Source organism: Micropterus dolomieu, linkage group LG02, assembly GCF_021292245.1.
Source record: "Micropterus dolomieu isolate WLL.071019.BEF.003 ecotype Adirondacks linkage group LG02, ASM2129224v1, whole genome shotgun sequence".
In the NCBI taxonomy this organism is placed as follows: Eukaryota; Metazoa; Chordata; class Actinopteri; order Centrarchiformes; family Centrarchidae; genus Micropterus; species Micropterus dolomieu.
This window is the reverse complement of record NC_060151.1, coordinates 31,060,796-31,074,738: the sequence shown is the minus strand read 5'-3', so window position 1 is coordinate 31,074,738 and position 13,943 is coordinate 31,060,796. Positions and strand designations below refer to the sequence as shown.

General features: G+C 41.5%; 1 protein-coding gene across 1 annotated transcript in view; it reads left to right on the top strand.

The window, feature by feature from the left end:
* Nucleotides 1-336: 336 nt before the first annotated feature.
* The window catches only part of LOC123967434 (trafficking regulator of GLUT4 1), a 344,338-nt gene continuing 330,731 nt past the window's right edge, over nucleotides 337-13,943 (top strand). The window contains exons 1-4 of the mRNA XM_046043529.1: nucleotides 337-520; nucleotides 11,054-11,321; nucleotides 11,901-12,218; nucleotides 12,567-12,699. Coding sequence (XP_045899485.1) covers nucleotides 11,109-11,321; nucleotides 11,901-12,218; nucleotides 12,567-12,699 — 664 coding nt within the window. The 5' untranslated portion in view covers nucleotides 337-520; nucleotides 11,054-11,108. The remainder of the gene's footprint in view (nucleotides 521-11,053; nucleotides 11,322-11,900; nucleotides 12,219-12,566; nucleotides 12,700-13,943) is intronic.

Sequence of the window (13,943 nt, the reverse complement as noted above, 5' to 3'; positions counted from 1 at the left end):
GTTTGAACTCTTCGCACACTCAGATCTGCTCACCAGAAACTCAGAACCCCCCCACCCCACCGTGCTAGGCTTTTATTTTGAAAGCTTAGACAGGCACTGCCTTAAACTTCAGTCAGCTTCACAGTGGTGGAGGATGGAGAGGAAAGAAGCTACTGTACTGCAAGAGCTTCCTCCTGCGCACACACACACATTAACACACACATTCACTGTTAAAGCACCCCTCCCTTTCCTTTCAACTCTTGCAGTGAAGCAGATCGAGCTGCTGCAGCGACATCCCACCACTCTGCACCTCCAGGAACCAACACAGCAATACTAAATAACCAACAGCAGGGACCGGCTGAAGAACTATTTCACCATTGTTTTTAAGATCTGACGGTGTTCCAGTCTGAATCCTGCATCTGATTTATCATTTTATTTTTTTCAGTACTCGTGCTCCGTCTCATCAGTGGATTGTACCTCCTGCGTTCCCTGTAGAGACACGATGAACATCAGCCTGCAGCTCCCAGTAGACTAGGACCAGGTAAGAGCTCCGCCGCCGGACGCTGTGGTGAGAAAACCTTTTAATTTCACATGTTGGGTGTTTTTAAAGCATGTGCTGCTGCTGCTGCTACTACAGTAACCCGGTGGGTGTGTCGGCTTCCTTCAGCTCAGCCTGCATCTCACTTCCATCTGGATTTTTCCTTTTGTCTGCCTTTGATGCTGCACTGTGTGTGTGCGCATCTTTATGGATTAATTAAATATGGTTGGAGTCATGCTGCTGTCATGGCATCACATCCCAGCTTTAAAGCTCTGTCACACAAAATATCATTTATCATTCTGATGTTTTTCTGGAATAATTAATATTCCCGGATCATATTTGTTGTGTAACTGCTTCATTTTCTAGAAAACCCTGCGAGAAGCCGCTGAGTTAGAAATACTGCTCCTGCTGTTAACCTTCATGCCATGTCCTCCTTCCTCTGGGGGGGAACGAGGGAGCACATGAAATAATAATCAGAAAGAACGATGCAGCGGACGAAAACATAAATATTCAATTTGCAAAGATGTTCAGGAGAAAAGAAGCTTTAGCCAGCAAATAAACTGTATTTCTTCTTTTATAAAAGATTTAAATAGTGAAGGATTAATGTGGCTGATAAGTTTGACTCTATATTAAAATCCTCATCCTTACATAAAGAGAAAAATCAGGGGTTAAAATTGCGGAAATATTTTTGCGACGTTTGCTTGACTTGTTTTTAACATGAATAGACTTTCAGTGAGGGGATGAAATGTGGTGACAGAGTGTTTAGACTAAGGAAGTGTGTGTGAAGCTACAGCAACATGGCTGCCTCCAAAAACCTGCTCAGTATTCAAAGTGTGTGTGATGAAGCTGAAGTGGCAGCAGGATGAAGGTCTTTACTTTAGGTAGGAAAACACACAGAGGTCGGATTTAAAATCTGCAGCTGCTCCTTTTTGAAACTTCAGGTTCAAACGACAAACCCTGAGACGATCCTTTTCAGACGACGTCCTCTTCGTCCTCCACCAGCACACAGCGATGGTGATGATGTTTAGAAAATATCTTTGTGATTAAAGTGATGGACCTGAGCTGCACCAACATGCTGCTGCATGACGACGGCACACAACTGAACTATCCATCAGAGTTAGTTGTTAAACTCAACATGCGTTTTATTTTAAATCTAATGTGAAGCGACGATTTGGTGTTGATTCTGGCGGCCCCTGTGGACACGAGCGGTACTGTTTCCACGGCCTCGACTCGTCAAGATCTTGATCTTCGGAGGCGAGTGAAGTAAAGACGCAGCATGTTTTCAATACTTTTATAAGACCGCTGTTTGCAGGATGCGTCACGGTGAAGTAATTTAACCGTTTCAGGGTCTTTCCTGACTCAAAGTGAGACGGAGGTGGAACCATCGCGATAACACTTTTTATAAGCGTCGTATTTTAAGACTTCTAATAAATATATGATTGAAGAAAATTACAATTACAATGTTAAAGCGTAATTTATTAAAAACTAAATAAAGGTTCCCTGTTCGACGTTAAATACAACATAAAAGCAGCGTCCTCACCAGAAAAACCAACCCGTTCTCATCCCAGGGCGTCATATTCAAAATAAAACGCTAGCGTTTTGAAAGGGCACGTTATTAAAGTCGTGAAATGTTGCAGTTTGGTTAAGTTTAAACAACAAAACTACTTGGTTAAGGTTAGGAAAATATCATGCTTTGGGTTATAATAACTACGTACGTCAGCAGGAAGCTTCCGGTCTGAGACGTGAATCCAATAAGGAAGTCCAGTAAACCTGCATTGTATTGAACGGCCAGCAGGGGGCGACTCTTCTGGTTGCAAAAAGAAGTCCGGCTCCATTAGAAAGAAAATGTTTCTACTTGTCAGCTGATTTATTCCCTCAGTAAACACTTTCCTGATGAGTTTCTGGTCTCAGTCGCTAGTTTCAAGTCTTCTTCAACACAGCATGATGTTCATTTATTAAATTATGGTCCCGTTTAGAGGAACAGAGACCAGGAAGCAGGGGAGGCTTTAGGGCGGGGCTACAAGCTGATTGACAAGTCGCTACCATGGCGACCTGTCAATCAGGATAGAGGCGACTCGTATCAGCTGCTCTGTGTAAATTTAACCAGCGCCGCTGAAAAAGCTTATCAGGAGTCGGTTGCTCACTTTTTCTGGTGAGAACATTTAGTTTTAAGACAAAAATTTCGGCCCTCTTAAAATGACAGTTAACCACCGTCTCGTCCAAATATGGTTACTTCCGGGCACTTCCTAGTTGTAAAAAATCAACATGGCGGCGCCCTATTGGCCAAACTCGAGGCTTCAAAACGGCAGTCAACAAACCAACGGGTGACAATATCCTCTTATATACAGTCTATGGTTAACACAAGATAACTTACGTCACTTGCAGAACTTGTGCAGTTTACGTAACTGGCCTAACTTCAATAAAAATATTTAATGTTGACTTTTTGTTTCACATGGGACACTAACCCCGGTCTCGTGGTTTAAATTCGGGGTTCTGGGAACGGGTTGAAATATGCAACGTCTGGTTAGACTTTCAAAATAAAACTAGCGGTTAACGCTATGAAACATTATAAAATGTCACAACCCTGTCAAGGTTTGGGTTAAAAGAACTACGTTACTTATGTGACTTACTTAAGTTAAGTATCATCACTAAAAGGTATTGACTCCTCCGCTCCACCCTAACCACACCCTTACTCGGACGTTTCCGTTATTTATAGCAGTACTTTTAGCACTGAACAATGGCACTAAAGGGCTTCGCCCGGTGCGTAGATTTATGACACGGACCAACTATATCGGTTGTTTGTTTAAGCAGCTTATTACAAATTCACGCTTACTGCTAGGCTGCGACCTCTAGTGGGCGTATGACAGGAGCAAAGCAGGAAGTCAGGTGACGCAGTAATAAAGAGAGCCTGTGTAAGGCAGTGGTTCTCAAACTGGGGGGTGGGGCCCCCTGGGAGGACATGGTACCACTACGGGGGGGTGCGTGGATGTTGAGCCGACCTAAGGTTGCATGAATGTGATTCATGTGGTGACATAAAAAAAGGTTGTTAAATTGTTAAATCTAGTTTTGCTGGAGTCGGGGGGCTCAAACGTTTTTTCGTCTTCTAAAGTGGGGCGTGACAGGAAAAGTTTGAGAACCGCTGCCGGTCGGGGGACAGGGTAGATGGACGGATAAAATTAGCCTATTAAAGTTAAATAATATAACTGACTTACATCACGAGTAAAGTCGTGTACTTACTTTAACCCAAACCAGGATGTTTTCCTAAACCCAACCAAACTGTGGCTGTTTCACAACGTTAACCGCGTCATGTCATGTGACTTGCATCACAGGAAACGCTCATATGTGTCGGTAACCTGTTTTGTCCTCTAGTTATGAGGACGTGTTGCAGAAAAGCTAATGTGTTCAATTACAAAGTTAATCAGCAAGTTGTTTAAAATCAGATCTGATGTAACATCAGCTCCTGTTGTCACGTACAGTTCAGGCTCCTCTTGTCGCTGATGTGAGATGCTGGATTTTAAATGTTCATCTTTCTGTGGCGTCGCAGTGATATTTGTTGTTACTGAAGCAAGTCACATGACCTGATTAAGCATAAACTGAATATTCTGCTGCCAAAATATTATTTATTTAGTTCCCCTCCAGTTAATGAAGCATTTAAAATGTTTGTAATGAACTAATAACACTTTCTACAGATGTCTGTTTAAATTTAATTTAAACTTCCGTACATTTCAGCTTGTCGTCTCTGTACAGGAGGCGTTCACAAACCCCTGACACTGCAACGCCGTTTTACACCTGCTGGTGATAGAAAACTCTATTAAAACATGGAAAGGCAGAAAAAGCACTTTTGTTTTTAGTGATTACTTAACGAGGAAAACCCTGTCACACACCCCAGCCAATCAGATGGCTTCAGAGCGGACGAGAGGACGGCTGGTTTAGGAAGAGGGACGTTCTCTCGTTAGTATGCAGATTATATGTTAATCACGCTCTCATTGTCCCCTCAGAAGATTGTTGTTGAAAAACACATCAGAATGTAAAAAATATCAAAATAAAGGGAAATAGTTTTTAATGCCTCTGTTTTTATTGAAACTGTGAAACTGTTGTAGCCCCGTAGATTAACTATGACTTTACATGTGCTCAGCGTCAGCCTCTGCAGTATGTTTTGCCCTCTGGCTGTTGAGGACCTCCTCAGGCCTGCAGCTGTGGCCCCGGGGCCTTTGCCCGGTTAGTAATTCAGCACTGGGTTGAGAGAGATGAAAAGAGGTTTCTGATGTCTGTTCTGGTGCAGCAGTCGGTCTTATTCTCTAGAAAAGTCTGTAGATCATTACATGTCCACTTCTTCTTTTTTACTCAAAGAGCTCTGACACGTTTTGGTTTTCGAACTCGACTGCCTGAGTTTTCAGAAGTTCTGTAATAGTTCTACAGCCACCTTTTCTTAAATTAAATCACTAACTTCCAGTTAGTCCTGCCCACATCGTAATTTAATTTGTTGAACAAATACAGATCGTGTCGTCGCTCATCCCTACTAATTATGCGCTGCAGATGAGTCATGTATTCAAATTCCAACAAAACAACACAATACAAACGAGAGAAGACTAGTCCCGCCGGAGGAGGAGGGACCTGACAACGGCCTTATACATGTAAACTGAAACAGATTTGAAATATGCTTTATAAATCCTCTTGACTTGAAATGGTAAGTAGTATAAATGTAGTTAAATTGTTGAAACTTGAAACTGTGAGTTAGAATAATGCAGAAATGTATCTCAGACTAGTTAAGGGAAGTTTTCTTGCAGTGAAAATTTGTTTTAACTCAAAGTATGAAATAGAAACAAGACATAAAAAGATCAACTAACTAAAAGTAAAGACAACTAAAACACTGTAGATATATCAAGTTTATGAACTTTAATTTGTGAGTTAAAACAAAGACGACCTCGAGTTAAACTAACTTGAAAATGTCTTACAAGTTACTTCTAGGATTCAATGAACAGAGCTTGTAAGTATTTTAATTAAACCCCTGAAAGCTAATATTGTGAAATATTCTGCATCCCAAATGTTATTTATTCCTAAAACTGGCGAAATATGTACATAAATATGGACGCGTTAGTTATTTATTCCAGTAAAGCCCTCCATCTAAACCCCCCTAAGGTCTTCAGGTTATACAGACTGACACCCCTGAATCTGTTGAGCAAATAAAACGGAGGGGAATGACACTGAGCTGCCATTATCCCGTATTTAATAACAGATCTATATCAAGTGGATGCATCAGCTAACTGATGGTCATGAAATAAACATTAGGGAAGCATGAGTCATTATGCTGCTGCTAAAAACAACACACTGATGGCTTTAATGCTTTAATGGTCGCGTCTTTCTGCTAATTCCCCCCCCCCCCCCGCCTCGTAAGTGTCCGACGCAGCTCGATGCGGCCGACGCTAATCCTGCCACTTAGCGAGAAAAGAATGACAGCAACAGCAGGTTAATTGCTGTGAGAGTCGGCTGTTTAGACCCCTACCCCCCCTTTAAATGATCCTTCAGCGTTTCATTAACCTTTTCTGACCTTTCACCTCTTCTTCAGCACTGAATGTCACTTCAGCAAGCTTCCCCTAACTTTCACTCTGCAGAAAGCAGCAGTGGAATTCAGATCCTCTATACTGCAGTAAAAGTACGAACACCACACTGTAAAAATACAGCCAAACTTTTATTTAAGTGTGAATGCATGAGCTGTCGACCCCTGGTGTTTCCAGGCTGTCTGTTCTCTGAAAGATGAAGGCTTTCTGCAGAGGTCCTTTGAAGAACAGTATCTTGTAACATGTTTTAAATTACACTGCAGCTCCAAAGCCCCTCAGGCTGCTGTAACAGAACACACACAGTCACATAAAGTGTAGCTCGGCAAGAAAAGACTGCTTTGGTCAGCTATTACAGCAAAGCAGCGCCGCAGCGCTGGGTCCTCGGGGGGAAACACAAGTCATCAGTAGAGTCCTGGCAGGCCATTACAATATTCAGTGTGTAGGTGCTGCAAAACACACACAGCTTCCTCCCAAATCTGCTCTTTAAGAAGCTGTTCGTCCTGCAGGCCGTCGCGCAGATCAATGAGTCTCTGCCTGAGTGATCGCTGGCGAACGTAACATCCACGCCGCTGAGAGGAGGAACAGCATTTGATCAAGCAGCATATCACAATAACATTTATGTCCAAGAGATACAAGAGCGATGGGATATAAAAAGATCAATAGGAGAAGATATAAAAAGAGCAGCAGCGTGGAGGCGGCTGGTTTATCATAACGCATTTATTGGTGCATTCAAATATTAACAGGAGTTATACTGGTGTGTATAGAAAAGTAAACCACAAGGATTTAATTAAGTCTGCATTTAAATTGTTAAACAAAGTAAAACATTAGTAAAAAATACTACAATAAATGTTTTATAATTCTTTAAACGATTCAAAATATCTATTTTAGGGTTAAGCTTTACTTTACAGGTCTCAAGATCTGAGCAGTCATGTTTCCTTACCCGTAATGTCTTAATAATTCTGTAACTGCCTTTCTAATTAATGTGGTGGAGAGATGACTTCTTTGAAAGATTTTCTAACATCTTCATGAAAACAGTCAGAGATCCACTTAAATCCAAACCTATTAATTATTTTCCACACGGCCTGCGGCTCTGTCAAGGTGCGGGAGTTTTCTTCTTGCAGTCAGAAGAACTTCCTCATTTAATACCGGCTGCGACGGCGTGGCTGGATTTCTTTTCACCTTGTGTCCAACCACCTAAGATGCAGTCGTAGTTGAGATCGAAATGAAGGCAGAGTTTGAAGATGGGTGCAGTCCGAACAAGGTTACTTATTGAAAAGCTCTTGCCCGTGTTCATAAACAGTGTAATGTCTGACAACTTCAGATCTCTTCTCAGTTTCATTGTTAAAGCCAGTGCTTGAAGTGGGCGGTACTCACCAGTACGCAGTCTCGGCACTCCTACATTTTAATCGGCACTTTTTCTTGCGTACCGGCACTTCTCACAAGCTGCCGGTCCTCTTTTCAGCCCTCGCCATATCAGGTTCTCAGGGCTCTATGTGATGCTCGTTCCGTTCTGTGTATAGGCCGGTTACAGGACTGTTAATATTGTTGGTTATATTGTTTTATGGTTCTTCTGGTTTAAAGAGGCGTTCATTGATCTGTGAGTCTAATAATCGGTGACCAGTGGGACTTTAAACAAATCCTCAGTTAAAGTCCACCTACACAGAAGACCAGAAACCTCAGCAGCTGGCAGCAAGAAGCTGTTGAGTCATTGGAATAAATCAGCAACCTTAAACCCACGCAGATGGATCTGTTATAAATAAGCTGCGCACGAGGTAACAAACGTTTCTGTTGTTGCTCTTTTGGAAAACCAAGATGGTAATCGTGTAACATATGGTGATTATCAAACTAATTAGCATCAAAACCTGAGAAAACATCTTCATTTCCGACGGAACAATCTTTTCACACGATCTTCTTTAACAGCAGGAGTTTATCGTGGGATTAGCTGTTCAAGTTTATTTCTGAGCATCTTTTAGACTTATCTTCCGTATTGGCTGGACAGTTTATTTAGTAGCTGTTCTGCAGCTTTTATTTGTAACAAACGATGTTAAAAGTTGTACCGAAAGTATCTGAATGCTGAACAGTTGACGAGAAGTCCTCAGATAAGTGGAAATTCCATGAAAACTGGACAACTCCATCAATAAAAGAAGATTATGTAATACGATCATAAGGTCCGGAGGAGCTGCTGAAGCTTAATTTATGCACTTATGAGTCAAAATTGCACTTCCGTCTTCTGAAACATTGTGTGAAGTTCTGAGACTTCCACCTTTGGTTTTTGCGTGCAGCTTCACTTTGGTTTGACGGCGGGGAACAAGTTTTAATAATGTTCGCTCATTGAAGTGCAGCAGTTTTAATATTCTCTCTCAAATCTCTCTTGACTCGAGCCTTTATTAACGCTGCAGTGACTGAGTAGAGAAAAACATTTTTGTAGATGTTCAACCCAATGAACACATATTAAAGCGCACCAACCTTCCTTTCTTTAAAAAAAAAATTATACAACAAAAGAACGAACAAGAAAACAGCCAACCATAAAAAAAAATAAAAAATGAAATACTACCATTATCAAAACCAAAGAAATCATTGACCTGAGACAACGTAAACACAAAAACCTGCATCACACATGCTCTGTAACAAAAAGTAATCAAATCGAAGTAATATCCGAAAGGTCGCTTGTTTCTGTTCTAATGAATGAAGATTTTATTGCTTTCAGAGTTTATGGCGTTTTCTCTAGCAGGCTTGATGCCACTTTTTCATCTCCGATACCGACTCCTGGGCTTTGGGTGCAGGCCGATACAGAGTACGATCCGACACCAGTGTAAGATAAATCAGCTGTGTTCCTCACTGTGAAGAAGAGACTGGGAGTCATTCATCACGTGTAAGATTTGGAGTAATTCACCGTCTGGCTCGCAGCTCCTTTTATCTCCTTAGCTCTTCTCTTCACCTATGCCATAGAGGTAACGTTTCCAGCTCTCCACCAGCTGCAGCGTAATGTTGCTCAAACTTGGGTGGAGCGAGCTAACCCACGAAGTTAGACAGCAACCGATGCAAGAGCACGTTACCGATTGCTAAGATTAACTCCAGATTTATAGCCACTAAACCTCTCTCTGTGGAACCTCTTCTGCTCGAGACCACGACTCTAATACAGGCAAACATCAAGCAGCGAAATAAGTTATTACTTCAGCTCTGCATCTGTCAGCTTTAGCTTCTTTCAAAGAACTTGCATTGTGCATTTTATCCCCCTTGCTTCTTCTTATAGCTCACAAAAGAGTCGATATTTTAGTTCTCTTAGCAAAATGTTCCAGTCTAGCAACACACTGTTGACTCATGTGTAGTATGATATAACTGAAGTGAATGGATCGGCCCATAGATCAGCCTTATGTCACCGATTATCGATCCAGCTATTTGGTTTAGAATCGGACCAATATCAATATCGGATCAGTGCCGTCCCTACTTCCTGCTCACATGGAGGCATTTTTTCAGTGTTAAAATCAAAGTTCAAACTGCTCATCTGTGTTTTGTTCAAAACCCAATTCTGATTATTTTAACATTGTCTTCTAACGTCCATTTATTATTATTACTTAATGGCAGCAGTGAGATGTAATGGAGGACATGCGCTTAAGTAGAAACTCAAGGTACTTGTACCGACTATACTTTACAATCAGGATCAACAATTCTGAATACATACACAGGAGAGGTGGAGATAACGAGGAACAGGTGAAAGGAAATGAAGTGAGAGGTACAGTAGGTAACAAAGTAAATCAGGAAATACAGAATGAATGAAAAGAAGACACGAGGAAAAACATGATCAGATACAGAGAACAAGAAAACACACAGACAGGCAGAGAACAGGAAATAACACCTAAAATCACATAATAATAATAAAACACTGACAGGGACCATTTTATTGCAGCATACGTACTTGTATTTTCCACATTTATTTATATTGAGCTGATAGTACTTACATAGTTTTACTTAAGTGAGTTTTACTTAAGTAAGTTTTGGAATGCAGCACTTTTACCTGTGATGGAGTATTTTCACATTGTGGTATTAGTATTTTTACAAAGGATATGAACACTTTTTCCACCACACTGCTTCTTCACTGTTGACTTTTTAAATATTTAGACCACCATCTTCTCTGGTGTTTTGCCTTCAACATTTAAAGAGGTGGTATTCTGCTCACTTTCAGGTTCCTCATCTTATTTAGAGTTTGTACCAGAGCAGGTTTACATGGTTTAATATTTTTGTCATACTGCACATTGCTGCAGCTCCTCTTTTCAGCCTGTGTTGAAGGCTTCGTTTTAGCTATGGAGTGATACATATCGTCTCTAAATGATCTTTGTTGGGAGTTGCACATGCTCAGTTCCTAGTTAAGGACTACTAGCCAATCAGAAGCAGAGAAGGGCGGGTCAGCGAGAAGCCGGTAAACGGCTCGGGTTCAGCCGTACGTGTTGCCGACCGGCTCGGCAACACGGACTGGAGCGAGAGTTTCAGAGCGGTGAGTTATTAATCTGTATCCATAAAGTTTTAACTGAGCTCTGTCTCTACATCACAGGAACAACTTTATGTCCACTGACTACCTGGAGGGTAGCTAGTGTTTGGAAGGGAGAGGAGAGCTGTGTGCTGCAGCTCGCTGTTTCTGAGGGCGTGTCGGAGTCGCCGCTTGGCGAGCGTTATATGAGGCGCGTTTAGCTTTCATCCCTGTGACGTCACAGGGATGAAAGGGAAGCGGCTGGACGACAAACGAACTGTTTTCAGGCAGTTCAGAGCAGAGTTTTCTGTGGATGGGAACTCCCTTTGGGCTGGACTTTGGGGTTTTTCACTTTGCAAACCTGTTACATGCACAAAAAAGGGATATAACTCAATAAAGGAGAGGGGAAAAGCCAAAAAGCAGAATACCACATCTTTAATCGATGATCAAAACAATCCATTGATAAATATGAAGTTGTTAAATCTCTGACTCCCTCTCTGTAAACCTTTTCAGACAGCGCCCAGCCTTCAGCTTTTCTTCAAACACTTTACTTTGTCTTCACCGTCTGATGGCCACCAGTCCCAGCGCCGCCCAGCCGTCCAGTAGCATGGAAGAGTCCCACCAGCCACAACAGCCAATCAACACGCAGCAGGACGGAGAAGTCGGCCAAGCCGCCGTGACTTCTCAGCCGGTCAGCGCAGAGCAACAAGCTCCGCCCCAGACGACACACGCTCCTGATGCCAAACACACAGAGGCGGGCAAAGACCTGGACCACCTGACAGTGATCAGTGACATGGAGAACAGTAAATATAACATCTGTCCTGCACCTGTGCATGACCGTCTAGATGTTCAGGGTTTTACCATATTTCCTTTCTCTATTTGAATGAATCCACTGTTGCTTATTGATTTTATTCTTCCTACTGTGATTAGATTTCCTTCTTTATTTCACTCTCTTCTAACAGTGTTGATAGGCCGACTGAGAGAACTGAAAAACCTTTTGTTAAAAATGAAATTGAAATCGAATTTTGGTGTGTGAGTAATTACAGGCAGGCAAACAAACAACAAAAGAGGCAATAAATTTCAACAAAAGAACAGAAAGTAAGCGCAGGATTGTAAGACAGTTTTGTACTCAAGTACTATCTTTAAGAAAACTTGTAATTTACTTGATTATTTTCATTTCTGCTACTTTTTACCATTCTACTACACCACTACATCTCAGAGGGACATATTGTACTTTTCTTCCACATCACAAATATACAAAGATAGTTTAAAAAAGATTCCATAAGTGAGTTGCTCAAGTTACACATTTTTTTTTTTTTTTTGCACATACAAATTTAATTTTTCAGTCCTTTTTTTTTAGTTCTCTCTACTAACTTCTTCTCCTCCAGGTAACGGCGTAGGCCCTGTGAGGGTCGACTCATCTCCCACAGTGTCCTCTGTGTCGCCCAAGCTATATGCTAAACCAGGCAGTCATGCTAACGGTCGGCCTGGTTTGGGCAGCCGGTCTGGCTCTTTAGCGGCGGGCTCACCGAGGCCCTCGCTCACCCGCCAGCCCAGCGCAATCACTGAGGCCACTGTGGACGGGTCCAAACCGAGGGACTACCTGATCCTGGCCATCCTGTCCTGCTTCTGCCCACTGTGGCCCATCAACATCGTAGCCCTCACCTTCTCCGTGATGGTACGAAAAATTGAGAGAGAAAACGCAACAAATGCTAATCAGAGCATGAATAACTAAAAGTTTGTTGCCTAAGAATGGTGTTTTTACTCTACTAATTTGCAATAGCTAAACGGTTTTCTAAGAAACATAATGATGCCTGGATTTTTAATGTCCGCATCATGAGGAAACATTTTCAGTGAATGAATCTGTAGTATTATCAAAGTTATAATATACCAAATAGGAATCTCTATTCAGGTGTAAGCTAGCAGAAAAACAGCCCCGCCACACTACAAGCTTATAGAGTTGTGTTGACAAATTTACAGTGAGATATGTGTGTCAAAATTTCTTCACCGTTTGTACTCTGTTCAGTCCCGAAACAGTCTGCAGCAAGGCAACATCGACGGGGCTCGCCGTTTGGGCCGCAATGCCATGATTCTGTCCGTCGTCTCCATCTTAGGAGGGATCGCCATCATCGCCGCTGCGATCGCCCTCAACTGGGGATGTAAGTAACATCTGGCTTTTTAACCCCGTCAGACCTTATTTTCTCAAGATTTAGGGAACTTGGGGGTGGGCATCTTCGGCATCTGGTACCAACGTACATCGTCCCCTTTTTGTGCCATTGTTCATTGCTAAAAATAGGCCAAGTAAGGATAACAAAAAAGTCCATGTATAGAGTAAATAGGGATGGACGGGTGTGTTGGAAACTGGACTTTTATTTAGGAAACAGGAGTGTGGTTCCTGTGTGAAACAAAACAGTCACCATTCACTCTTTTTAGTGCGGTTACATAAGAAACATAACTTCGGTAGATATTTTTAACCCAAACCATGATCTTTTCCTAAACCTAACAAAGTGGTTTTGGTGCCTAAACCTAACCAAATAGCGACGTTTCACAACGTAGAACAGTGTTTTTATTTTATTTATTTATGGTTTGTTTTATTAGGGACCGATACATTTAACATAGATAAACTGAAAACAGGAATCCGACGTATGTACCATTAAAACAGTGATGGGTGAAAAAAGGACAGAAGAAAATACAATACAGTACAGTAACACAAGATAAATGGAGGGAAAATGAGTAAATCAAAATGCAATGAGAAACATGTAACACTAACTACAGTAGAAAGTCTAATGTGTTTATTTATTCTTACTAATTTGACTGTGTAAACCCTACACATGCTAAACACCCCCCCCACACACACACACAAAAAAAACCCCACATGTTTTGCACCATTTAATCAAATGGATATGTAGTTTATATCGATCAATACAGATTCTTGTAAAACACTACTCTAAATTCAGCCTAATTTTGAAAACGCTGTCACTTTCAATAGAGTTTATACACATAGCAGGACTGTAATGGTATGACTGCCAGTGAGCTGAAACCACTCAAGGGACTTTAGGCTCCTTCCTTAGTGGATCTGTGACAGTTCGCCCTCTCTTATTGATCCATTCACTGAGGTCTGAAGGAACACAAAGGCAATTCACTGAACATAAACACTGCTTTAGCAGAAGAAGCCAAAATGTCCTTAGCTCTAAATCAGGCTGAGCAGGACGGCAGTTTGAGGGGCACAGGAGAATAAAATGTTATAATAATCCTACATGAGAATTATTTACATTATGTGTATTTCAAATAGTAGAAAAATTACAAAATAAGGTATATTTTAAAATTCTAATGTTGCGTACTTAAAAACAAACCTAACAAACGCAATAGTATAAATTTAAAATGGCAAGAAACCAAAGGCATA